General features: G+C 46.1%; 1 protein-coding gene across 1 annotated transcript; it reads right to left on the bottom strand.

Annotated features, from left to right (window-relative positions):
* Positions 1–1,130: 1,130 nt before the first annotated feature.
* Positions 1,131–16,800, bottom strand: MTFMT (mitochondrial methionyl-tRNA formyltransferase). The gene is given in 10 exon segments (XM_075896907.2): positions 1,131–3,122; positions 3,125–3,319; positions 3,649–3,731; positions 5,202–5,283; positions 7,380–7,471; positions 8,203–8,278; positions 10,560–10,662; positions 13,628–13,750; positions 14,988–15,200; positions 16,582–16,800. Coding segments are annotated over 10 exon segments (1,173 nt in total). The 5' UTR covers positions 16,749–16,800; the 3' UTR covers positions 1,131–3,083.
* Positions 16,801–27,772: the final 10,972 nt, after the last annotated feature.

Genomic DNA, 27,772 nt, shown 5'->3' with positions numbered 1-27,772 from the left:
GCTTTGAAATGGACAAGAGCCCCCAGTAGGGGCTCTTACGCATTTCGAAGAGGAAGTGCCAGCATGGAGCTCAGGGTTAGCAGGGGACTCAAGAGTGCCCCTCTAACTCCGGGCCCCATGTTGCACTGCTGCTTTGAAATGCCACGCGGAGCCTGGGGTCAGCCACGGACTCCGCGCAGCATTTCCACAGAACCCAGGATCAGCTGGGGATTCCCGCACAGCATTTCCCCAGATGACCCTGGGCTCCATGCAGCACTGCCCCTCTGAAACACCACCTCTGCATTTCAAAGCAGCAGCGCCGCACAGCTGATCTCGGGATCAGCTATGCAGCACTGCCCCTTTGAAGTACCTCTTCTTCCCCCCCTTTGCTGCCTCTAATAGAGGCAGCAAGGCCAGGGGGGGGGGGGGGGGGGGGGAATTGACTAGTCCATAACACCCTTAGTGCAGACATGAACACTAAGGTTATGCCCAGAGAAGCTCTCAATCCCTCCCCTCCATTATACCACCCAACATATTTTTCTTCCATCTCTCCTTAGCAAGCAGGAGACTGGGGAGGGTAGAGTAGCAAAGACCAGTCCCCTTTACAGCAGCCCAAATATTCTGCAAGAGGGCAATACACAGCAGCCAGACAGTTCCAGAGGGAAAATGAACAGAATGCATCTTCCCGCTTCCAGCAGCTAAGGCCAGAGTGGGCAAACTACAGACCGCATATAGGCCATCGGGGCTTTTAATGCAATCGTGGGATTACCAGTCCAGTGGCACAGTCTAGGGCTGAAAGTAGCCCTGTACTGCTCCTGGAAGTGGCCAGCAGGACCCTAGAGGTGAGCAGGGGTAGTCTCCACGTGCTGCCTCTGCTCCAGGCACTAACCCACATAGCTCCCATTGGCCAGAAACAGGGAACCAGGGAGCTGTGAACGCAGTGCCTGTGAATGGAGCTACCTGACCTCACCCACAACTAGGAACTGCTGTTGGACATGCTGAGCACTTCCAGGAGCTACGTGGAGCCAGGGAACCTACCTTAACCCCTCCGCACTGTCACACCAGAACTATCCAACGTAAGCAGCATGAGGCCAGAGCCCACAGCCCTCCCCCATCCAGCCCTATTTCATGGCCCACCACGCAATTTACCTACCCAGATGTGGCCCTTGGCCTATAAGCTGCGCACCTGTACAGCTATTCAGGAGTTTCCAAAGCCCTGTGGCTGATTAGCACATCACTCACAGCTAGGGTTTTTTCATACTGGTGATGCACATTCATACCTTGGCTTGGTGTACATAAAAAATATTCTGCACGTTGATGGAAAAGTTTAGAGGGAACATAGGCCCTCAGGCCAAAAATCTTGCCTATCCTCCAACTACAGGGTGGTAGAACTTCTAGGTTTTTTTGCATACCTAAAAATCAGAAGTTGGTGCAATAGGTGGCAACACCATAGCAGGTTCAAGGATAAAAACTTGCTAGAAATCCCAGCACTGTACTCACTTCTCCACAACTGAGGACTGCATGCTCTTAAGTTGTTGCCCCTAGACCTCTGTAGCTCCTCCTGTCTTAGCTCTTTAGCTTGTCAGTTGTCCATCTAATAAACTGTTCAGCGTAATTTTCTATCAGTTGTTTATAAGTACCAGTCAGATGTACCTCCAAATATTTCTCTAGTTATTGCCAGAGTTGGATGGCAATAAACTGCTGAAAATGATTGTTCAAAATCTAATTAAATGGCAACTTAAGGTTGGTGGCACAAGTTAATTTACAAGCATAACGAAAGTGTTACCATGATACAAGTCATTCCATTAAATAATCTTAATGTAAATAGAAAGAAAACTTATGGAAAACATTTTTCCATTTAGATATTAAATTGTGCGTCTTTTTAAGTATATCAAGATTAAAGTGGCAACTGCAACTCTGAAAGAGGACACAAAAAGCATCCAAGCACTGGTGTTTGCCGATTACTTTTCTATAGTCAACACCAGCCAGTTGTGTCTCCTCTTTGGAAAAAAAACAAGACTTCTTGACCCTTCGTCTTTAAAACTGAAGTTCACACTCAACTGGTAGAAAAGTTTTTCTTCAAAAGAAAGTACTAAATTTCTGTCTGTTTCCTCTAATGTCAAGCCAAGGTTTCTGAAAGATGTGTGATAAGCCTGGATGACAAAGCATTCCGGACTACCTTCATTAAGCAAGAGATATTCCTGCAGCCAGATGAAGCGATAAAGCCTTCTACATTGTTGTTCTGATAACGTTTTGAAAAAAGTACTGCTTCCTATAATTAAGCTATCATGTTGCAGTCTACCGAGATAAATACAAGTGCCAAAATGTTTGAATGACCATAAACAAATTCAATATAAGTGCTCATTGCCAAAGTTTTACTAGCTTTTCTTCCATTAGACAATTTTTCTGGATGGCTATAATCCAACCAATCACTAGCCAAATGGTGTGTACTCTCAGAACGATTCTCGTTACAATGGATATTGATTTAGAGACTAAATTTCTGCTGTATGTTCTCCAGCTTATTTTAATTTATAAAAACAAGCAAAATCATCAGTATTATCTCCCAGAACAAATCCCACCTGTAAATGTTCCACTAATTAAAAATTACAAAGCTGACTTGAAATACTACACAGCTACCATATGCCTTTGTACAAATAATTATACTTGGAGCCAATAGGAGTTTGGCAGATATTACTTACCAAAATAGATTTTACGTAGAAACTTACAGGTAGAAGAGTGTGTTCTCATTAATTTCCTATTTAAGGACAAACTACTTCAAAGTTTGTCCAATAAGCATAATTAACACATTTATACTGATTTACCCTCTGACAAAGTCACACTGAAAGAAAACAAGCTTTTGTAAGTTATGTATAAAAATAATTTATTGTCTAACTATAAAAACAAGGATTTATTCTTGGTCTTAATTAAGCATTCACTAACATGTGATCTTCTCTTACGAATAAAAGGCAGTACTTCATAAGTGAGTTATGAGGAAGACCTCCTGGCTTATGATACCAACAGCACACATTTTGCAGTTGAAACACCTTTAAATAAATACCGGCTTCATTTATTGTAGTGGACGATTAAATATTTAATGTTTCTATTCATTTACAGCTGTCCGGTTTGACAAATTTCATGCACTTATGGTATTATAATGTGCACCACCCTTTCCTTGTCTTTCAGGCTTCTTCCCTGTGGTAAGTTTGAGTGTGTGAAATCTGCACTCCCCTTGAAGCATTTGTGAATTCTGCTGGAACCAGGGATGTAAGTACCCATTATAAAAGTCAGCTGCAGTAAGCTTCTTCTTGAAGATGACAGTTTTGACTCCGACCCAGTCTCCCTAGAAAGGAAGATAAAGATGCAGACACTAAGTCTCTCCTAAAATGTTCTAAAACCTAACATAGCAACTACCTTTAAGATTATAGAACACTGAAGCAGTTTGGGATTTTCTTTATGGTCTATATTTGAGTCTAATTCTCATGTGTAAATTAAAATCCAGTGATCAGGCAATGGAAAGAACTCAGTATACCATATAAGATTCATATTGCACAGATGTGCCAGATTAGACACAGGCATATAATTAGGGTGCAGATATTAAACAACAAACAGAGGTAGCACTCTAAAAGTCATCTTCAGGACCTTGACTATAAAACAAAGACAGAAACATACCTTGCAACGAATGACCAATGTCTGTGACAATTTATGGTACAATACTGATCCTGGAACAATTCCACGTTCATTTAATAATTTATCTGCAAACAAATAAGGAGCTTTTTGCATTTTCATGTTACTGAATAAGTAAAAAAAAATATTACGCTTATTTTTATACCTGCCTCTGGAACTGGACAGTTATCTAGAAATATCAATTTGCACCAAAAAATCATTATTTATGATATAGAGCAGAGTTGAGCAAGTCAGCATAAGGGGTGAAAGCATCCCCTACATAGCCGAAGATCTCTAGCATGACTCCTGACTTCTTAGATAATAAGAAAAACTTAACAAAAACAAAACACCCAAGTAATCCTGTAGCACCTTACAGACTAACAAAACTATTTATATAGTATCATGAGCTTTTGTGGGAAAAAAACCCATCTCCTCATGCGAGAGTGGAGGAAGAAAAGAAACAAAAATAACTAAGTCACTCTTGCTTCAGGTTAAGCTCTTTACGTCCTGCCCTACCTTGAGTGGAGATGGAGAACAACTGACCATCATGCTCTTTATAACAGCCCTTAATGTATTTGAGGCAGTTAACCAGTCCCATCCAGTTGTCCTTCTCTGTCTCCCCCACCTTTCTTTTCTCAAGACTAAACATACCCAGATTTAACTGTTCCTCATAAGTCAGGTGGTCTAAACCTTCACATATTTTGGCTACTCTCCTCTGAACTCGCTTTCTCTCCTATTTATCCTAAATTGTGGCTCACACAATTGGGCACAAAACTCCAGCTGACGCTCATCAGTGCCACGTAAAGAGGAACAATTAAATCAAATGCCTTAAACACGACCCTCCTCTTAATACACCTCAGAATGACATTAGCTTTTTTGTAACAGCATCATAGTGTTGGCTCATAAATCAGCTTGGAATCCACTGTAAGCCCCACGTCCTTTTTAGCAGTGATACTGTCCAGGCAGTTATTTTGTATTGATGCATTGGATTTCTCCTTCCAAAAAGATGGCACGCTACATTTGTCGTTACTGACTTCCATCCCAATGAATTTGGACCAACGCTCCAGTCTGTCAAGACCATTTTCTGTTCTAATCCTCAGGGCTTGACAAACCACAGCGAGATCCACTCGCCAGACTGGCACTGCGCATGCGCAAAGCGCTGGTGAATGAGGTGCTCAGAGCGACCGGCTGAAATCTACTTGCCACGGGCAAGTAGATTCAGTGGTTTGTTGAGCCCTGCTAATCCTGTCCTTCAAAGTGCTTGCAAACCTTCCCATCACCACCATCTTGGTGTCATCTGCAAATTTTATACGCACACACTTCATCGCATTATTAGAGTCATTAATGAAAATACATTGGGAGTAATTTGTAAGTTTCTACATACTTAGATTAGACTGTTTAGTCTTGTTTCATGCCACTAGACTCCTAATTAATCTCTTTCATCACGTAACTGTTGCCTAGAACAGCTTCACGTTCATTTCCAATTAAATTAAATCACTTTCAGAGTTTGGGTAAATTGTGTGAAAAAGAATGTTAACAAATTAAAGTAAAGTAAATACCAGCAAAGCCATGGATGTTATGCACTTCCACAAAATCCAGAAGTTTAATGGTATTTCCCATCCACTGGGTCTGCAATGGAATCTGGAAGTACATATAAGGAGATATGACAAACCAAGAACATTATTACAGGAGTCTCAGTCAGCTGCTTAGTTTTTTCATGTAAGAAGTGCGGTAAACAGCACTAAGGCAAAGAACATAAGAACAGCCGTACTGGGAAAGACCAAAGGTCCATCTAGCCAAGTAGACTGTCTGCCGACAGTGGCCAGCGCCAAGTTGGCGGACTTAGGTTTAGGGACTATTCCTGGAAAGGTGCACTGTTTACATGTCATAATATATATAAGCAATTGTTCTTCTCATACTCCTTCCTCTCAAAACTTTTTTACAACCACATTAGCTACACATTAACAAAAAGTTATTTTTGTAGCTCTAACTGCAAGTGATCAATTAGCTAACTCTACCTAAATAGCTTCACAGGGGTATCCAAGTTAGTCTGTAAATGGAAGAACTTAAAACACAACAAATAGACTTGCAGCACCTTAAAGACTAACAAAACATATAGATGGTATCATGAACTTTAGTGGGCATAACCCTAACCATATCAGAGGCTCATTTAACTGCACATCACTAATGCGATCTATGCCATCAAATGCCAGCAATGCCCCTCTGCCAGTTATATATGGGCCAAACTGGACAGTCTCCATGGGAAAGAATTATTGGATGCAAATCAGATATCTCAAAAGGTAACACACAAACCTGCTGAGAACATTTTAACTTGCCCAGACACTCATTCATGGATCTCTAAGTCACATACTGTTTCAGGCCCATTTCAAAAGCCAAATACACAGGGAAACCTTGGAACTTAATTTAATTTACAGGTTTGATTCCTATCACAAAGTTCTGAATAAAAACATTGACTGGATGGCCCAATACATTCTACATCATAATGACATAAAAAAACAACCAATGGGTACTTAAGACAAATCTGCAACTTCTCTATCAGCTTCATGTAGCATGGAGACTCTGACTATTTCTTTCCCTTCTCCAGCCCCCCTTTCTCCACTGCCCCATGCCCTATTTATTTCAAAACTGGACTTTTAACTCCATTCATCTGAAGAAGCGGGTTATGCCCATGACAGCTCATGATACCATCTACATGTTTTGCTAGTCTTGCAGCACCTTAAAGACTGCAGACAGTCCCCGGGTTACATACAAGATAGGGACTGTAGGTTTGTTCTTAAGTTGAATCTGTATGTAAGTCGGAACTGGCATCCAGATTCAGCCGCTGCTGAAACTGATCAGCGGCAGATTTCAGGAAGCCTGGGGCAGAGCAACTCTGCCTCAGGCTTCCTGTAGTCAGCCGCTGGTCAGTTTCAGCAGCGGCTGACTTGGGGACGCCTGGGGCAGAGCAGCTCGGGTGCTGCTGGGTTGGGTCCAGTAGCGCGGCCGCTCCTCGGCGCTACTGGACCGACCCAGCAACACCCCAGCTGCTCTGCCCCAGGCGTCCTGATTCAGTCGCTGCTGAAACTGATCAGCAGCGGCTGAATCAGGACACCTGGGGCAGAGCAGCTGGGGTGCTGCCGGGTTGGTCCAGTAGCGCCAAGGAGCGGTGCTGCGGGACCAACCGGCAGCGCCCCCCCTGCTCTATCACAGGCCCCGGGCTTTGCTCCACGTCTCCCTGGTCTGCCGTAATTCGGATCCGCGTAACTCGGGGACTGCCTGTATTTGTTGTTTTTTAAGTTTTTCTATCTAAATGCACGTGTATAGAGGACTCAAACTCCATATGAAATTTAATTTAACATTTCACAAACAAGAAATTAGTGCACACAAACCTGGTATGTTTACAGTTAATATTGGAAGAATATGTTTGCATCCTTTAAGACAGTTAACTATAACCTTACACAATACTTCAGAGAGTACATTCATTCAGAGGAATAATGCTATATCTGTGAAGTACCAAAGATATTACCCCTATTATTTTATGACAGGGAAATTGAATCAGAGAGGTTAAATAATGTGGCAAAGACATAGTGAGCTAGCAGAGCTAGAATTTGTGGATCCATGCCCTATCCTCATGCCACTTGACTGTCCTGCCTCTCTAAAAAGAACTACACGCTCAACTGAGGCAAGATTTCCCTTAAAGGAAAGCTTGCAAAAAAATTATTACTATTTTGTCTTACGGTGGCTCCTATGGCACGTTGTAGTCGTAATATCTGCTCAGGAGTTTGCTCTTCCCATTTTATACAGCTCATACCAATGGTGACTTTAGGAGCTAGAAAAAAAGCAAAGCAAAAAATATCTTATTTTTTACTTTGTATTTACAATTGAACAGTTTAAAGTGTAATTTGTAAAGCCATTAAAAACATTTAAGTCTGTAGTCTTGATGCACCAATTAGCACCAGAAGATAAAATAAGTTAATCATGGAGGTTAGGTCCATAAAAGGCTATTAGCCAGGGGATAAAATGGTGTCCTTGGCCTCTGTTTGTCAGAGGCTGGAGAGGGATGGCAGGAGACAAATCGCTTGATCATTGTCTTCGGTCAACCCTCTCTGGGGTACCTGGTGCTGGCCACTGTCAGTAGACAGGATACTGGGCTAGATGGACCTTTGGTCTGACCCAGTATGGCCGTTCTTATGTTCTTATGTTATCTAAACTTAAGCCTAAAAGTTCATGTTCTGGTTATGCAAACAGGAACAGCATGAAACTAAATAGAATCTTATGACGTAGTCTTTCCTTTAGTAGTTGCTGCCAGAAACTTGCTACTGCTGAATTTCAAAGAAAGATTCTGCAGTATTCTACCCCCTAAGAGATAATAATCCTTAACCAATATAGAAGTTTTCTGTTGATTGTAAGAGATGTGGATGCAGCCCTAAATTAGAGTCAACATGCACAAGAGTGCTCATCCCATGCCCCCAAACTCCGTGTACGAGCACAGGAACTGAATTCTATAAAAAGAAAAATAAAGACAAAACATACAATTAGCATTAAATATTCAGTACCTACCAAATGTTACTCCTTCATTTGGCTGCTCTCTCTTGTTTTTTAAACATTCAGGTAAGTTTTTCAATACTGAAACAAGCTGCAAAAGAAAAAATTATTATAAAAAATATTAAAGAGTACATGAGCATTATATTAAATATATTTCCAGTAGTAGTCCTCCAAGACTTACAAAGCATACACATTTTGATCAGTCTGAATATCTCAAAGCTCAAAAGAAACTAATTTCACTGAACTCAGAACACCTAATTATGCTATAAAGGATTTTTTTCCAGTTAAAATGAAATTCCTCAGCCTCCTTCTGGCAGCGAGCCCGCTACAGTCACCTTATTCTTGGACCTGGATGGAAACTGATATAAAATCAAGTGAAAAAGCTGCCATTGACTACAGTGTCAACCTGAATATTCAGACAATGTGTTTTAAAAGTAGGGATGTAAAATTTAAATTATTTGGCTAATCTAAAAGTCAATGAAATTTGCATCGACTATTCGATTAGTCAATAAGGGCGCTTTTGCCTTTAAAGTGTAGCAACAGCCCTGTTGCTACACTTCAAAGGTGAAAACGCTACAGGGAGCATGGGGCCAGCCGGGGACTGCTTGATTCTCCAGCTGACCCCAGGCTCCATGTGGTGCTACTGCTTTGAAACACCGCAGGGAGCCCAGCATCGGGTTCTACACGGTGTTTCAAAGTGGCAGCGCCACATGGGGCCCAGCGCCAGCATGACCCCGGGCTCCATGCGGCACCGTCACTTTGAAACACTGTGCAGCACGGACCATCTGGGGACTCCCCCAGGGTCTGCCACTTTGAAGCAACCCTCTTCTTTCCCCCCGTTGCTGGCTATTTCTGATAGGATATGTCTAGACTGCAAGCCTCTTTCGAAAAAGAGCATCTACACTACAACCAGTACTTCAGAAAAAGCAAGCCGCTTTATCGAAAGAGAGCACCCAGGCAGTCTGGATGCTCTTTCGAAAAAGCACAGTTTGCATTACATAGCGTCTTTTTTCGAAAGAGCACTTTTGAAAAAAGGCGTTAGTGCTCATAAAACGAGGTTTTCTGCGGTCGAAAACACTGCAGCATTCTTTCAATTTACTTTCCAAAGAACGTGGCAGCAGTCTAGATGCAGGGGAAGGTTTTTTTTTTTTTTTAAAAGCCACTTTTTTCGAAAGAGCCCTGTAGTCTAGACACACCCATAGAGGCAGCAGGTAGAGGGGAAGCAACTCGCTAACAAGCATTTGCTTATCAGGATGGGTGGGGGGGAGAGGGGAGAAAAGAAGAAAAAAAAGGGGGAAAATGTCAGAGCGTTCATGCTAAATGAAGCTGATAAGAATACTTAGTATCCACTTTAAGTATCCTTTGTTTTTCTTATGTCATTAGAATGTGGAATATAGCGGGCCATCCACTCAATGTCTTTGTTTAGACTTCTGTTGTAGGATTCAAACTTGTAAATGAAATTAAGTTCTGTAGCTTCCCTGTCAAGCTGGCTTTTGAAATTGGTTTGAAATAATACAGTGACTTTGAAATCCATTAATGAGGGCCCGCGCAAGTTCAGATGTTCTCCAACAAGTTTCTGTGTGTTGCTTTTTTGGATATCTGATTTGTGTCCATTAAATCTCTCTTGTAGAAACTGTCCAGTTTGGCTAATATACACGGCAGAGGGGCACACTTCACATCCTAATGACATAAAAATCCAAAGGGTACTTAAAGTGGGTACTAAGTATTCTTATCAGCTTCATTTAGCATGGACACTAATTGGCAATTTCTTTCCCCTTTTTCCTCATCTTTCTTCCCCTCCCCCCCCCCCGTGCTATTTATTTGAAAACTAGACTCCTTAACTCCATTCACCTGAAGAAGTGGGTTGTGCCCATGAAAGCTCAGGATACCATCTACAGTTTTTGTTAGTCTCTAAGGTGCTGCATGACCATTTGTTCTTTTTAAAGTTTTTCCAGCTAAATCATGCTAGCATTAAAAGCAGTTAGGTTTGTGTTAGGGCTGTAATAGTATAACCATTTAAATGGTTAACCAGTAAGCATAGCTTATCGATTACTGTAATGGTTACATGCCAGCTCCCATCCCCACTCCTGCTGCTGGCTCTGTAGTCCGCTCTCCAGGAGCAGAGTGGCAGGCAAGAGCCAGTGCGTGCCAGCTCTGCAGACCCCACGGTGTGTAACCACTAAGATTTTCAGCAGTTACACGGTTACCTAATGAACCACTTTTTAACATCCTTAGTTTGTGTGTATTGCAAGGATATACTCCTTTGTTTTCTAATGTACTTACAAATAGTACATAACAAGGAATGCTTCTCAGAATGGCAACTTTGAGATCAATGCAGTGAATAAGGTGAGCAGTTACTAGCATAGGTTTACCATGTTCGCACCCAATTTTGATAATATTGCTTCTAGTTCTTTTGCTGTGCACTGGGAAGGAACGGCAAACTTTTCCTGCTTAATAATTGGGCCTACATCAAACCTAAAATAAAAACAAAACAGATATCTATTAGCTTCTTCCTCCAGTGACCTTGACTTCATTGATTCAGTGTACAATTTAGCACAGGGGTGGGCAACAATTTTAGAATAGGGGGCCCACTTCTCAAAAATTTTTGAGGCCCAAGGCCGCTCCAGAACGGGCAGGACCTCAGGAAGAAGGGGCAGGGCCATGACACATCTGTGCCCTCCACCCACAGACCCTAATTGGCCGGGGGGTGGTGGGAGCACATGAAGAATTTGGCCCTGCCCCTCTTCCCCAAGAGAACTGCCAACTGTTCTGAACAGCTGGCGGTTCCTTCTAGGCAGCTACGCCCTGTCGCCGGAGGAGACTTCATGCACTTTCTCCACCCCCAGGTCAAACAGGGCCTGAGTGCGGGGGAGTGCATGAAGTCTCTTGCCTCCCTGCCCCTGCCCTGCAAGAGGCATGCAACACCTAGAGTGAACTGCCAGCTGTTTAGCTGGCAGATCACTCTAAGCACCACACGCCCCTGATTGGCCATGGGGCAGAGGAGCAACAGGACACCTGTGGGTTGGATTAATTTGCTTGGTGGGCCGGATGTGGCCAGCGGAAGTCCCCTCACCCACCCCTGATTTAGCATAAGGCCTTTATATTAACTCAGTTACCTGCTACTGCAAACAGAAAGAAAGAAAAAGAAAATTTTAACACTGGGTTCAGAATAAAGGGGTTAAACTTCAGTAATTGGCTAATCAAATAGTTGATGCGATTTGCATCAACTACTTGATTAGCTGACAGCCCACCTCCGCCCTACCATCAGGCTCCACACAGCGTTTCAAAGCCCAGGAATCCCCAGCTGATCCTGGGCTCCACACAGCACTGTCGCTTTGAAAAGCCACATGCAACCTGGGGGCACCCCAGCTGACCCCAGGCTGCACATGGTGTTTCCAAGTGGCAGTGCCTTCTGGAGCCCGTAGTCTGGCCCCAGGCTCCACATGGCACTGCCGCTTTGAAGTACCCCCTCCAGTTCCCTCCCCCCTTACTGCCTCTTTCTGATAGAGGCAGCAAGGGGCAGGGGAAGCAACTATTCGACACGACTATCAGATAAGCATTTGCTTATCGGATAGTAGACTAGTCGTACACACCCCTAGTTCAGAAGACAACATTACTGAAACAAGAAGGACTGGATTACATAGCAAAGCTAAAATAGGCCCAAGTATATGACTTAGCACAGGTGTGGACAAAATCAGGCCCACCCAAGCATTTCGCTCCGGCCCGTCAGGCTGATTGGCAGAGTAGGCATACTTCTAGCCAGCAGCCTATGTTCAGCTACCCCCACCCCCTCCACTTTGCTCCATCCTAAAACCCAGCTGCTCCCAGGATTCTCCTGCCAGCTGTGCAGTGGGGAGGAAAGTGCTGAATTCAGAGCATTTCTGTGCTCCTGTACCACATCTTTGCAGAACAGGGGTTGGGGAGAGACACACACAGCAGAGCTGCTCCACTCCGAGGGTGTGTCTAGACTACAGGGTTTTGTCGACAAAAGTCCACTTTTGTCGACAAAAGTATACCCGCGTCTACACTGCCGCTGAGTTCTGTCGACATGACAAAACTGCTGAGTTCTGTCGATGTTAACAGCTGTAAACCTCATTCTACGAGGAATGATGCCTTTTGTCGACAGAGTTCTGTCGACAGAAGACGTTATTGCATCTACACTGTCCTTTCATCTACACGGTCATGTCGACAAAGTGGCTTGCTCTGTCAACAGAACTGGATGTAGTCTAGACGCTCTGTCGACAGAAGCTTTGTCGACAGTATCTGTCAACAAAACTTCTGTCGACAAAAGTCTGTAGTCTAGACGTACCCTGAAGGATGGATGGTAAGTGAAGATGGGCACTTCTGTGCATAAGAGGCAGAGCACTATGTTTATGGCTAGGTCTACACTGCAATATTATCTCGGAAAAAGAAACGCGCTTTGCCATATGCAAATTGAGTATCTTTTTGGTTTACTTTCAAAAGAGGATCTTTTGAAAATTGGCACATCTGTACGGTGCCAAATGTCAAAAGGAAGAGCTCTTTCAACACATCCCTTATTCCTCGTAGAACAAGGTTTACAGGGATGGTAAAAAGCATATCCACTTTTTCAAAAAAGCGGATGAATTCCTTGGATACGGCATTATTCTTCCGGGATACCTCTGGTATCCCAAAAAAAAGCAATGCATAGCGCTTCCCCCCCCACACACACACACACACACACAGTCTCTCACTCACACGCTCTCTCCTTCTATAGTCCCACCCTCACCCCTGCCTCTTCCTGGGGCAGAGCCAGCCCATGTACCAAAATTAATGAAGTGGCCCCCGTGAAAAAATTATTGTCCACCATGACTTAGCACTTATTCACCTTGAAAATTTCAGGCTTTCATGCATTGAGGTACGTTAGCCAACAGAAGTATGACAGGAATAACAGTCCTGTAGTATAGCTAAAAGATGGACAGGTCCACAGTAAAGGGACACAGCGTGCACCTTTGAATGGACTCAGTACACTATGCCACTTCATTTGATGTTCAGTTTCAGAAATGTGTCTGCAGAATCTGGGAGTATTCCATATAACATCTAGAGAAGCAGATTATCAGAGGACAGAAGTAATTTACCAGTTTCACTGCACAGTTGACTTAAGATCAGTAGTCCTGCAGATCTAGTGCTACGTTTAACTTGTACAGCACAAAGTACTCAGACAGTTGTGATAGGGTGGTTCTGGTGGAAAAATAATTTGTCCACTCTCAAGCTGTATACAAGAGTCACAGCAGTTCAGGTAAAACGTTCAAGTATTTAATATTAAAACATCTGTGTTTGTGCATATATTTATTTTAAATGAAAGTTAACATCAGTATTATAACTTAAAAACAATGACTATTCCACACAAGAGGAAGTTAATATTTATGAAAGACAGACATTGCAGTGATTGAATCTTTTTAAAAAATGATGTTCGCAGTACCTTTTAGGCTTAATTTGCATAATTGTCACCCCAGTTACTGTATCACCGTGAAGCACTGTGTGGACTATTGGAGCAGGGCCACGCCACCTTGGGAGATAGCTTGGATGGACATTCAACACGCCACTGAATCAGAATATTTTTAAATTAGAATAGGACCAGTAAATCCATAACACACATAAATGGGTATTAACCATTTATTATACTGAACTTTGTGAAAACATGTTTTAGCCTTTCAGATGTACTGAAAACCCTAATTGATATTTAAAATATCAATTCTAAGAGCAAATAAGCATGTTAAAGGCATATTTATACTGAGTAGCATAATGTTTGGCACAGAGGAACACACCAAGTATTTAGAAGGACCTCATGAACTTGTTTTAAAGCCATTTCTGTATTAGAGATGTACAATCCTGTTTAACCAGTTGAACTTTTGGCAGTTAACTAATTCATTCAGTGGTGGGGAACCTTTTTAGGATCAGGGTCCACTGACCCACAAAAAAGTCAGTCAGGGGCTTCACACAAGTAAAAAAAAATAAATATGCACATATACATGTCCAAATCATTGTAAGTTTCTCTCTACAGGGCTTAGGTTTATTTTTCCAGACTCAATAATAAAAGTAATGTACAGCGGTCTCTATTCTTTACCGCACCTAAGCAGAATAAAAACATAAATAAGGTACTTTGAATGCTCTTGGGCTTTTTTCCCTTATTGATTTTTTTGCCTTTTTAGGATGTTGGGGGGGTTGGTTTTTAAGACTCACTAGGTCTAACTACGTCTACTGTGAAAGGTGATTTCTGTATATCTGATCATATCACTTTGCACAGCAGCCTTACTCAGACCTTGGAAGCCTGGGGAGCCCTGGATGGGGAGGTGGGTACAGAGGCCAGGGGCCAAAAATGATGGCGGGGTGAGCGTGGGGTCAAAGTCCACCATCCCACAGCCGTGGAATAAAGCCTCACACTCAGAAAGCAGGGCCTGGGACAAAGCCCAAAGCTTTGTGGAATCTTTCACATGACACCCCAGGAGCTAAAGCCCAACCCCACCACTCCTGGGAAGCTCACTGACTGTCTTCTCCTTTACCTGGTCTCCAAAGAGGGTGGGGCTCTACCACCGGCCTGTGGGAAGGTGCTGCTGCTGTGCCACCCTTCTCCAAATCACTGCCCTGAAAACTGTGGCAAGAAAATGAGGCCCTGCTGGCCGCATCTGAGAAACACTGGCTTAGATGGGCTTTTCACGTGCTACTTTAACCACAATTACACAGACAACTTACAACTAGCTTGTGTGGGCAAGACAGGCAAGAGGACAAGAAATACAGACCATACCCCAAAACAGCCTGCTGTCCCATCATATCTGACTTACTATGGAAACTGAAGAATGAGATCCTCACTCAGAAGGCGTCCAAACGATGCCACCACCCCGACATCAAACTGGCCAGGGGGACCTGTATCCGGCCAGTTGTGGGTAGGCAGTTGAAACTGTTGGGCGCAGTTTTTCACAGGAAGGCCCCTTGGCGAAAGGGATGGCAGGGTCACCACCTCCAGCCGGTCTATGAGCGGCTCTTTCCTGGGCTCCCTGGGGCAGGGTGAGAAGAGCCAATGAGCGCCCAGCACAGCCAGGAAATGAAGGCAAATCATCCCTATGTGCAACAGAAGGAGAAACAGACGGTCCTTTTTCGCTGCTGCCAAAGGCTAGGGATGTTAAATATCAGTTAATTGAACCGTTGATTAACCTCATAAATTCTTATCGGTTCCTCGACTATTCTATAGTCCCCGGGGGCGGGGCCAGTGCGCGCCAGCCCCTCTCTTAAGGAGCCCCCTGCCACTCCACACTACTGCCTCTCTATGGCTACGTCTACACTGGCACCCTTTTCCGGAAATGCTTAAAACGGAACAGTTTTCCGTTATAAGTATTTCCGGAAAAAGCGCGTCTACATTGGCAGGATGCTTTTCCAGAAAAGCACTTTTTCCGGAAAAGCATCCGTGCCAATGTAGACGCGCTTTTCCGCAAAAAAGCCCCGATCGTCATTTTCGCGAACGGGGCTTTTTTGCGGAAAACACAACTGTGCTGTCTACACTGGCCCTTTTCCAGAACAGTTTTCCGGAAAAGGACTTTTGCCCGAATGGGAGCAGCATAGGTTTTCCGGAAAAGCACTGATGATTTTACAGGAGATCGTCAGTGCTTTTCGGGAAATTCAAGGGCCCCGTGTAGACAGCTGGCACGTTATTCCGGAAAAGCGGCTGCTTTCCTGGAATAAGTGGCCAGTGGAGACACAGCCTGTAAGTGTGGGAGCCGGTGCCCAAAGGGAGCCAGGTGAAAAACCAGCGGCCCTCACGGACCGGCTGCCTGTGGCCCCACTGCCTCTGATGAAGGGGTAGCAGCCCCCGCCCTGAGGGGTCTGAGCTCCCGGAGCCTGCACGAGCCGGCCCCGCGCAGCGCTGCCGGGCTCCTAATGCAGAGTCGCAGCGGGAGGGGGGGGGGGCCCAGACCGAGCCAGGCTGCTAAAAAATACATGGGGGGGGGCACCTGCGGTCCTTAGCATGAGCACCGCTGGCGGGTTAACTGACTGTCCTATTACAATGGCAGCCCCGCCCACCTCAGGGCCCCCCCCCACGAAGCCCCCGCCTCGGCCCCGCCCACCTCAGGGCCCCCCCCCACGAAGCCCCCGCCTCGGCCCCGCCCACCTCAGGGCCCCCCCCCCACCTCCCCCCCACGGCCCCCGCCCCCCCCACCTCAGGGCCCCCCCCACGAAGCCCCCGCCTCGGCCCCGCCCACCTCAGGGCCCCCCCCCACGAAGCCCCCGCCTCGGCCCCGCCCACCTCAGGGCCCCCCCCCCCCCCGCCTCGGCCCCGCCCACCTCAGGGCCCCCCCCCACGAAGCCCCCGCCTCGGCCCCGCCCACCTCAGGGCCCCCCCCCCCCACGAAGCCCCCGCCTCGGCCCCGCCCCCCTCAGCACCTGGCGGCCTCCAGCGCCCTCAGGGACTCGGCGGCGAAGCCATCGGTGCCGAAGAACAGCACCCGCCACGGCGGCTTCCCGCGGGAGGGCGCGAGCTCGGCCAGCCCGCGAGCGGCGGCGGCGGCGGCGGCGGCCTCCCGCCACGCCCGCAGCAGCCGTCCCCTCATGCCGCCGCGGCGCCCACTTCCGGGGTCGCGGCCCGTGACGCAAACACGCCACGCACCGAGCGCCTCCGCCCGGCCGCGCGCGATGACGCCGCGACCCGCAGAGGAGGGAGAGGGGCGGGGCCTAAAAGGAGGGGACGCGGGCTAGGTGGTGACGCGAGGGGGCGGGGCTCCGAGGCCCAGCCAGGGCAGAAGCCGGGAGAGCTGGAGCAGGAGGCTGTGCTAGACCTTGAGCTAAAACTCTGTGGCTGTGTCTACAAAGTGCGGCTTCTTGCCCGAGTAATATGCAAATGAGGCAAAGCAATATGCAAATGAGGCTACGCGTGGAATATTGCTGAGCCTCATTTGCATACCTAATGAGCCACCATTTTTTTCAGAAGAGGCTCTTGCACAAGGAGCGTCTACACTACCCCTCCTTGCACAAGAAAAACCCTCTTGTGCAATGCCGTTACACCTATTACTTGAGGGGAAGAACAGCATTGCGCAAGAGGGTTTTTCTTGCGCAAGGAGGGGCAGTGTAGACGCTCCTCCTTGCGCAAGAGCCTCTTCTGAAAAAAATGGTGGCTCATTAGGTATGCAAATGAGGCTCGGCAATATTCCACGCTTAGCCTCATTGGCATATTACTCACGTAAGAAGTGTAGACATAGCCTGTGTTTTGACTTATGATGGTGTTTTAGTAGATGGTTAGTGTTTCGTGGTTTCGTAGATGAAAAACTTAAATTTTTTAATTCCAATGTCTGCTCATGGAATTATCATCTCACTCCTCTCTCTCCCCCTACCTTAATTTCCAACAACTGTGAAAATGTAAATCAATAACATTTTTTAAAAGTTTCAATATTCTATGTCAAAATAATTTTAAAAAATTGCTACGCTTACATAATATATGGTGCATTACTTAATTAGATATTACATGGACTTTTAATAGAATGTTATGAAGCCAATACAGTAATTCATAACTAATGCTTTCAGGAACCATAATGTCCCTGGACTTACTGCATTTTCAGTGTTGGATACTGAAAGACTTTGAGGAGGGCCCCAAATAACTTGCATACCCAAGATCTTATATGAGATCAGCCCTGTAAACGATTCTCCAAGATATTTAATGTGTCACACCCTAATCGCAATGTTGTGGCTCTCCACATTTATTTCGTCCACTTTTTTAGAAGATGTTTTCAATCACTGTTTCCTGCTACTGTTTTTGTTCCTCCTATGGTGGAGCAACAAAATATCAACTTCTGTTCCTTTTCAGAATGACGACTCACAGAAATTTCAGATGCAGAAATGAAATTTTGTGAACCTAAGTGGATTTTTTTGCCACCTCTGAATTTGCTTTCTTTGATCATCTTCACAACTAGCAACACAAAATATAATTATCTTCCTTGATCTTGTAATATTTTAAACTCTCTATATTTACATGAAGTACAGTATGTAAACATTACGTGGAAAAATTCAGGCAAAAGAAAGTATTGACACCAAAGTCACTTACTTCCTGCTGATTCTGACCAAGACAGATTGTCATGGCTCAGTTCCCCAACCTGGCATTTCAAGTGTAGAGCTGGGGGCCGGCTAGCAGAATAAACTCTGTAAGAACCTGTCTCTGTAACTCCCCAGAGACAAACTTGTTTGGTCTCAGTTTCCCTGAGACCCAAAAGGAAGATGATCAGTCGCTGCCACCACCCATGTGAGTTAAAAAATATATAAAATAAACCCTTTTCCAGAGAAGAGATCACTTGGGAATCCCCTCCCTAAGGCAAAGCTCTCCTCCCTTTCCCCAACCTCTGTTTTGCTTGGAGTTGGGAAAACAAACAAAGGGAATCAGCAGAGAACAATTAATGTTTAAGGACACAACAATCAACCAATACCGGTTAATCAAAACAAAAAAAAACACTTTTATTATCAAAACAAAACTACTGTTGCAAGCATAGTAAATGACTGGGTGTTAAAAGTCATGGAGTGAAATAGACTCAGGGGAGATCCCTGGGTTGTAATCCTTAGTTACAAAAGAGAAAAACAATTAACCAGCTCAGGCGTGATTTTCAAACCCCAAAACAAGGAAAACAATAAAACCTGATGGACTATCTAAACTTTTCCCTACTTATACATTTCAAGGAGTCCATTTCTGGGAGAACCCAACTCCCTTGTTATCTGGGGGGAAACTGCTCTGATCTCCCAACAAAAGAAGAGAGGGGGAAAAAACCCTATCTTTCTATTTGAAAGTCCTATCTGCATTTCATTGGCTCAATGCCCGAAGCCTCCTCCTTCAAGTGCATTTCCAGAGTTGCTTAACCCTTTCCTCACTCTTCGGGTAAGTCCAACTCTCCTTAGCAGTTCCCATTCATGACACTGATGAGTAGCTGCTGCACTGGTAAAAATAATTCTTTTGGTGAAACATGCTCTGCTCTAGCAATGATTATAATTTTAAAAAATAAAGTAAAGTACAAAGTCCGAACAACCACTTAGGGTATGTCTACACTACCCTCCTAGTTCGAACTAGGAGGGTAATGTAGGCATACCGCACTTGCAAATGAAGCCCGGGATTTGAATTTCCCGGGCTTCATTTGCATAAGCCGGGCGCCGCCATTTTTAAATCCCGGCTCGTTCGAACCCCGTGCCGCGCGGCTACACGCGGCACGGGCTAGGTAGTTCGGACTAGGCTTCCTAGTCCGAACTACCGTTACTCCTCGTGGAATGAGGAGTAACGGTAGTTCGGACTAGGAAGCCTAGTCCGAACTACCTAGCCCGTGCCGCGTGTAGCCGCGCGGCACGGGGTTCGAACGAGCCGGGATTTAAAAATGGCGGCGCCCGGCTTATGCAAATGAAGCCTGGGAAATTCAAATCCTGGGCTTCATTTGCAAGTGCGGTATGCCTACATTACCCTCCTAGTTTGAAGTAGGAGGGTAGTGTAGACATACCCTTAAGGAACAGTGTGCTCAGGTACCAATACCATAAGAATCTTCTAAGAACATTCCTTTCTCCATGGGAAGAGAGTTTTATATGTAACTTCAACTAAGTTTAATTTGAACTATGTATGTATGCAAACTTCCTGCACTTCTTGATGACAATGTACTCTAGTTATTTTGATGCTAAGATGTTCAGCATAGTATCTAAAAATCTGGAAATATTATAAGTAGTTTAGTGTTGATGTGGATTATTTACTACAGTAAAACTCCGATGGTCCGGCACTCCTGATGGTCCGGCACCATCAGGAACCCGGAAGTGCTCCGGGCAGCCGGACCATTGGAGCTGCTCTGCCCCCAGCTTCCCCGATTCAGCCACTGCTAAAAATGACCAGAGGCTGAATCGCGGAAGCCGGGGGCAGAGCAGCTGGGGGCTGCCGGGTTGGTCCCATAGCGCTGCCCCTCGGGGCTGCGGGACCAAACCCAGCAACACCCTAACTGCCCCCGATTCAGCCGCTGCTGAAACTGACCAGTGGCTGACTCCGGGAAGCCTGAGGCAGAGCTGCTCTGCCTCAGGCTTCCCGGAATCAGCCGCTGATCAGTTTCAGCAGCGGCTGACTTGAGTACACCTGGGGCAGAGCAGCTGGGGTGCTGCCGGGTTGGTCCCTCAGCGCCGCTTCTTGGCGCTACTGGACCAACCCGGCAGCACCCCAGCTGCTCTGCCCCAGGCATCCCCAAGAGCAGCTGGGGTGCTGCCGGGTTGGTCTCGCAGCACCAAGGGTCGGCGCTACCGGACCAACCCGGCAGCACTCCAGCTGCTCTGCTGCAGGCGTCCCCGATTCAGCCGCTGCTGAAACTGACCAGCAGCAGCTGAATCAGGGATGCCTGGGGCAAAGCCAGACTATCGGAAGGGGTGCTATGAGGAGTCTGGGATGGCATCCCCCCCACCTCAGACCCCTCATAGCCCCCCCTTCCGATAGTCCGGCAAATCTGATAATCCGGCACCCCCTGGGTCCTAAAGGTGCCAGATTATCGGAAGTTTACTGTAGTTAGATTATAGAATTTGTATAAGAAACATATATGGGAAAAGTTATCTATAGATGGCGCTGTCCAGTGCAAAGGTTATGTAATCTTTAACTTTCTAGTTTCATATTAAGCTGGGGTATAGAGAGTCCTGCTCCTTTCCAGCTCATTTGCCCAATTTTAGATTTCTGGAGGTAGCACTACTCAGTTTGCACATGGTCAGTGCCACATGAGTGACTCCAGCCTCATAGGTGGTAGCAGAGGGGAAAGGCAAGGCTACTTCTTTACGACACACGACAGTCGGTGGTGTGTAGGGTATGCGGAGCTATGTTCCACAGTGAAAAGAAGGTTGTGGTATGTAGCTACACGTGTCTTTGCAAGACTCTGGCAGGGGGAAGGCAGCAGGAAACACCTCAAACAACAGGGAGATTTTCTCTACAGCAGGGAAAGGCTTATGCAGCTCCTGCAATGGGGAAAGGCTCCAGCAGCTGAGAGCTGAGAACTGCTAGAGCCTTTCCCTGATCCAACGGGACGAGGGAGGGGGAGACAGTGGGGCAATACTCTGCTAAAAGTAGCAATGTGGAGGGAGGAGGCACTGTCGGGAGGTGTAGAAAGCTGTGTACAGTACAGTTTCAGATGTGTCTTTACTCACTTAAGCAGTGCCTTACTGTCTATGCTATTTATATGTGTGCTGGGGTTGTGTACAGTACAGATGTGAGCAGGTAACAGCTGATGGCTGGGAGCCGGCAGCCAGCCCCAACCCCAGTGCGGGGGCTGGCCCAACCCCAGCGTAGGTACTAGGAGCTGGCAGCAGCGGGTGAAATTCCACTTAATCAGTTAAATATTAAATTAACCTAGAGTCTAACTGGTTAACTGATTAACTGGGCTTTTACATCCCAAGTGTTCAGTGTATGTACTGTACATGCCACCACAAGGAGTGTATAATGTAGCCATTACCTCTCTGTTAGTTAAATAGGGAGTGCCATGACAGATATCTTGCCATCTATGCTGGGAAAACCACATGGGCTGTACTATAAATGGTACCGAGATTGGGACAAGGAAAATCCATCGCTGGGAATAGAAATGTTTTGTTTCTGATCACACATTCAGACTCAATTCTTACTTATGGCATCAAAACTTGACTGTTTCTGAAAGTCTTCGTTCTGAACTACTGTGTTGGTCCCATAAAGTCTAGTCTCCCTCTGATTTTGCAATATAATGCTCAATATATTATATTACACATACAAAATACTCTTGAGGACAAAATAATGCATCATCATGTAATAAAGACTGAATCATCATAATATATATGCACAAAACCCAGGATTTCCACCATGTACTATTGTAACCCTCATACCCCCTGGGCATGGTACACTGTCCCATCTAGTAGCACTGAGACAACTTATTTACAGAGGGTATGTCTACACTACCCCCCTAGTTCGAACTAGGGGGGTAATGTATGCATACCGAACTTGCTAATGAAGCCCGGGATTTGAATTTCCCGGGCTTCATTAGCATAAAGCCGGCGCCGCCATTTTTAAAAGCCGGCTAGTGCGAACCCCGTGCCGTGCGGCTACACGCGGCACGGACTAGATAGTTCAGATTAGGCTTCCTAATCCGAACTATCTAGTCCGTGCCGCGTGTAGCCGCGCGGCATGGGGTTCGCACTAGCCGGCTTTTAAAAATGGCGGCGCCGGCTTTATGCTAATGAAGCCCGGGAAATTCAAATCCCGGGCTTCATTAGCAAGTTCGGTATGCATACAATACCCCCCTAGTTCGAACTAGGGGGGTAGTGTAGACATACCCAGAGAGAATAATGAGTCTGCTCTACAGCCTTAGCTACTAGCCAGCCAGCTTTTATAGCATTTGGGAGCAGTTCATATGCTAAGCTCCAAACATCCCCGCTGTGTCTAGACTGGCCAGTTTTTCTGGAAAATCAGCCGCTTTTCCGGAAAAACTTGCCAGCTGTCTACACTGGCTGCTTGAATTTCCACAAAAGCACTGACTTCCTACTGTAAGAAATCAGTGCTTTTTGCGGAAATACTATGCTGCTCCCGTTCCAGCAAAAGTCTCTTTTGCGCAAAAGTTTTGCGCAAAAGGGCCAGTGTAGACAGCTGAGATTTGTTTTCCGAAAAAAAGCCCCGATCACGAAAATGGCGATCGGGGCTTTTTTGCGCAAAAGCACGTCTAGATTGGCCACGGATGCTTTTCTGCAAAAAGTGCTTTTCCGGAAAAGCGTCCTGCCAATCTAGACGCGCTTTTCCGCAAATGCTTTAATGGAAAACTTTTCCATTAAGAGCATTTCTGGAAAATCATGCCAGTCTAGACGTAGCCCCCATGTTTGATTCTGCCTGCAGCTGACCAGAGTCTGTCAGCTTTACACCCACATAGTTCACCAGCAGGGTTAGCTCCTTGACAGCCCACATGCCAGCCTCTACCACTTGAGCAGGAGTTACTGAGAGCCGTGGTAAGGTGTCATGCTCTGTGGAGACCAGTGCCATGGGAGGCTGGGACATTTTGGGAGGGTTTGACTGATATTTGCCGGCAGCAGAGGAATGGTGAAATTCAGGACTCTTGGTTTCTGGAGAGGAGAGCGCTCTGGTGGCCATTGATTTTTTTGCCCATTTGATGTGGGAGCTGAAACTTGCTGCTGCTGGGTTTGGGTTTGTTTTATTTTTTTTTTCAGTGCAGACCTACCCTACATCGGGTGGGCAAAAGCAGATTGATCCTGCCCGCCAAGGTCCTGCCACTCCCCCATCCACAGGCCAATCAGGGCCTAAGGATGGGGGAGTGCGTGGAGCTTAGAGTCAACCTGGACAGTTGACTCTAAGCACCACATGCTGGAGGGCAGAGAGCAAGAGACTTTGCACTTCACCCACCCCCAAGTGAATCAGGGCTTGGGAGCAGGGGGGAGCATGCACTAAGTCTCCTCCTGCCTTGCCCCTGCCCTGCAAGGAGTGCGTGTCTCTTTAAAGCGCCACGTGCTCCTTGCAGGAGGGGGGCAGGGCGGGAGGAGACTTTGCGCGCTCTCCTCGCCCCCAAGACCTGAATGGCCTGGGGGTGGGGGGAGTGTACCAAGTCTCCTTCCACCCTGCTAGAGGCTCAGCTGGCAGGTGACTGTAAGCGCAGCGCTCCCTTGCAGGGCAGGTGGCAGACTTCACATGGTCTCCCCACCCCCAGGCCCTGATTGACCTGGGGGCGGCGGGGAGTGTGCAAAGATCCCTCCTACCACCAGGGGCCCAGGCACTAGTGGGAACCGCCAGCTATTCAGAACAGCTGATGGTTCTCTCTGGGGCAGCAGCGGGGCAAAGACTTCATGCACTCCCCCACCCCCAGACCAACCAGGGTCTGTGGGCAGGAAGCACAGAAGTGTCTTGGCCCCGCCCTTTCTGCCTGAAGCCCCGCCCCTTCCAGGGTGGCACGGGGCCCCTTCAAAAATTTTGGAAGTGGCCCCCAGTCAAAAATTCTTGCCCACCCCTGCCCTAAATGAATAAAAGCCACCATTCTGAATTCTCGGGGTGTTGGAGTTAACAGCTAAATTCCCATTGACTTCAGTAGTGTCAAGATTTAATTTCAGGAGTCTACAGGGGCTAGAAATGAATATTAATACCATTGGAAAATGGTGAATGAAAGATTCCAGGTTTCTAGTGATGGTCAATATTCATTCTAGATAATAGTTCACAATATATCAGACTGATCTCTCAAGTACTATGTTTCTAGATTTTCACACTGCTTTGTAATTTAATATAGCAAATTTAGGCCTCAGAATAGCATCAGTTGCAGACCCTTCATCCTGTTATTTGTTCTACTTAAGGAGTCTGGAAATACTGAAACTTCATGATTAATTCTTGTGAGACTCATTTACAAAATAATTAGTCTTTTATTTCTACTGCTTTCATGAATAGGGTTTCCAGGTATCCGGTATTGACCCGGACCGTCCGGTATTTTCACCTCCTGTCCGGTAAAAAATTCAGAAAATACCGGACACCTAAAATGTCTGGTACTTTCTGATTTTTTTCCAAGTTAGGAGGTAAAAATGCCAGACACCTGGCAACCCTACGACACACTCAGCAACTGGGCTCATCCCCCGGATCCCCTGCTTACCTCGTTCCGCAGGGAAGCTCCCTTCTGGCTCAACCAAGAAAACAAGACGGTCGCCAGCAAAAAGCCTAACGACCTGAGCAAGGGGAAGCAATGCCTTCCCTGGGTCTTAGTGCTCAACCCCTTTTCTTCCTATCCCTATTCTGACTCTGCATGTACTTAAAGCCGTTTTAATGCTGTTTTATTTTATTTATTTATTTGCTCAACAACTTTGGTCTCCCCCCCTCCTTTTTTCCCCCTCAACAGAATTTTTTCCCTGGTGTCTTTTGTGTGTGTGTGTGTGTGGGGGGGGGGGGGTTCAGTATTTTTGTTGAAACCATCTGGCAACCCTATTCATTAAATGGTTTCAAAGTCACTCAAAAATACATTACGCCCAAGAACTGAGTCATGGCAGTTAATGTGACCGCATAGTTCAACTAGCTATTTTATTACTACACACAGTACAGAGTGTGTGTAGATGGTAATTAAAGGTTTGTCTGGATTATAAATGTTTATCATGTGACTGAAGGGACAATCTGTATTGTTAGTCAAACAGAAAGCTCCGAGACCTCGTTTTTATAGTGGATTTGAACTCTGATTTTGTACATGGCACCACACAAAAAAAACCTTTGCTTAGTTATTCTGTAACGAGGCATGCAAGGTCAAAGACACAGAAGGGATCAGAAAACTATAATTCAAACAGATAAGCAAAACTGGAATGTCAAGGACGGAGTCAAGTTTCTTCCTAGAAATACTAGAGCCAAATCTGGGAGAGAAACGGAGCACAAAGCCATATCCTGCGTGCATGTCTGTTTGCTAGCCAAAGACACGCAAAAGTATCAGAGACGTAGAAAGATCTCTCCGGTGACAAAGTGTGTTCAGTCAATGGATGCATCATGTTCAGCACCTACAGTAGTTGCTATAGATTGGCCTACGAGTACAGATATTCCCCGGCTTACGAACGAGTTATGTACCAAACACTTGGTCGTAACTTGATCTGTTTGTAAGTTGGACTCCATTCATTTAAATGTGACCGCGCTGTTCATAAGCACGGATCGTGCGTTCGTAACGCGGGGACCGGCTGTAATGCGCTTAATGGGAGGTTGGTCATAAGTGCGAATGGTCGTAAGTTGACGCGTTCGTAACTCGAGGACGACCTGTACATCATGGGTGGAGCTGAAGGGCCAGATAAAGGATACAAAAATGGCTGTCAAAATCTCTGGAGCATAAGAGCTCATTGTATCCAGCAGGAATCTTTTCCTTTATTTCAGGCATCAGGCATTCAAGGAACCTTGGTCATGCACCCTTCTCCCCAGTCACACACCTTATTCCTGTGACCAGGAGAATGGTGGCATAGGGGTTACTGTGTTTCTCCAGTGCAGCAGGCCTCTTCTGATGACCAAAAAGTGCGGTTTCCAGACATCTTTGCTTCAGGCTGCCCTAACACACGATATGAACTGAACTATCACAGCTATTACACTTGCTGCAGGCTTCAATGAGAGCTACAGGTAGTCAATGCCTCTCATAAGATTTAGGCGATCAAATATGATTTCCCTTGCCTCACTTACCTCTTATGATTTCCCTTGCCTCCAGTAAGCTCAAACATAGACGATGATCAGCTATATATTGGAAAGATCTTGGTGCTGGCTGTTCCATGCTTTCACTTGGTGACCGGTCTGGGTGGGGCAAGATTTCCCTCAGCCCCTTGATATGCAGTTGAAGCCAATGGGGGGTGGCTGACAGAATTTGGCTCTGCGATGGTGGGGGGAACTAGTTGTCAGTCTGAAATACACATCATAGATGATCATTTAAAGGGGAAAGAAAAGCCATGCAGATCCCCAAGGGTGGGTGAGAATGCTGCGTCTGGTGTGACAGAGACCTTATATATCACACAACTTGAAAGGAGAAGGAAAAAACAGTATAGAAAGTCCCCTCCCTTTTGGCCTTAAGCCTCTCTGCTCAGATTAACTGAAACAAAAAACAGGACTGTGTAGCACTTTAAAGACTAACAGGCTACACCAGACTAACACGGCTACATTTCTATCACTTCCCTCAGACTAAATGAGCCTTAATACCCCTAAAGCCAGGCTTTTGCATGAAAAAAATAGTCCTGTTCCCTGTCAAACTGAAAATGATAAATATATCTGTCTGGAGCATCTGAGCCTTGGCTGGATCAGGTTTTAGAGGGACCGAGGCTGCTCTGAATTGCATGTAGGGCGGCACTCAAAGGGAAACGGTTGGAGGACACAGCTTCCACGCCGGGGGAGGCTGCCAATCAAATTAGAAAATGCTGAAGGCAGGGAGAGCAGGTGGATCTTGTGACACCCATTCCCTAACCGTCGGCTGCTACTTACACCGAGCTGCTAGGAGCTCCCCCACAGAAACGGTATCTGGTTTCCTTTTCTTGATGCACCGTTGGGTTGTTCACAAAGATGTTTACCTCAGATAAGAGTAAGAAAAGCTAATGGCTCCTGCACAGGCATGCCGGGGAGAGGGGAGGGGAGGGGGAGCAATTGCCCCCAAGCCCAGGGATTCAAAGAGGCCTGGCCCTCCTGGCCACCATCACTGTTACTGTGGCATTGGCAGCAGCCTGAGCCCTGGGCCTTTTAAATTGCTGCTGAAGGGCCGTTCCATGTATTCTGTGTAGCTCAGAGAGCTGGAGGGAGCCATCAGGGCAGTCCGGGTGGCACTGAGGGCTTCCTCTCCCCCAGGCATGACCTCTTCTCTCCCCTTCTCTTCCATTTTTCCTGTGTCTTTAAATGATTGCAAAATATATGGTGAGTCAGAGGCTTTCTTTGCTTTTATTATGCCTCCCTCCACAGTATCAGGGCCTTTGGATGTCCCTATCTCTGGATCTCACAATGTAGCTGTATTTACCCCCTCCAAACATGTCATGATGTAACCACATTTATCAACCCTGAGACCTTGGTGGATCCCTCCAAGATGCTCAGCAGCCCAGCTTCTAGGGTTGCCAGATGGTTTCTGAAAAAATATCGACAAAAAAGAAAAAAAAAGCATGGCCCCTT

This window comes from Pelodiscus sinensis, chromosome 14, assembly GCF_052426305.1.
Source record: "Pelodiscus sinensis isolate ZL-2025 chromosome 14, ASM5242630v1, whole genome shotgun sequence".
Classification (NCBI taxonomy): domain Eukaryota; kingdom Metazoa; phylum Chordata; order Testudines; family Trionychidae; genus Pelodiscus; species Pelodiscus sinensis.
This window is presented reverse-complemented; position numbering and strand designations above follow the sequence as displayed.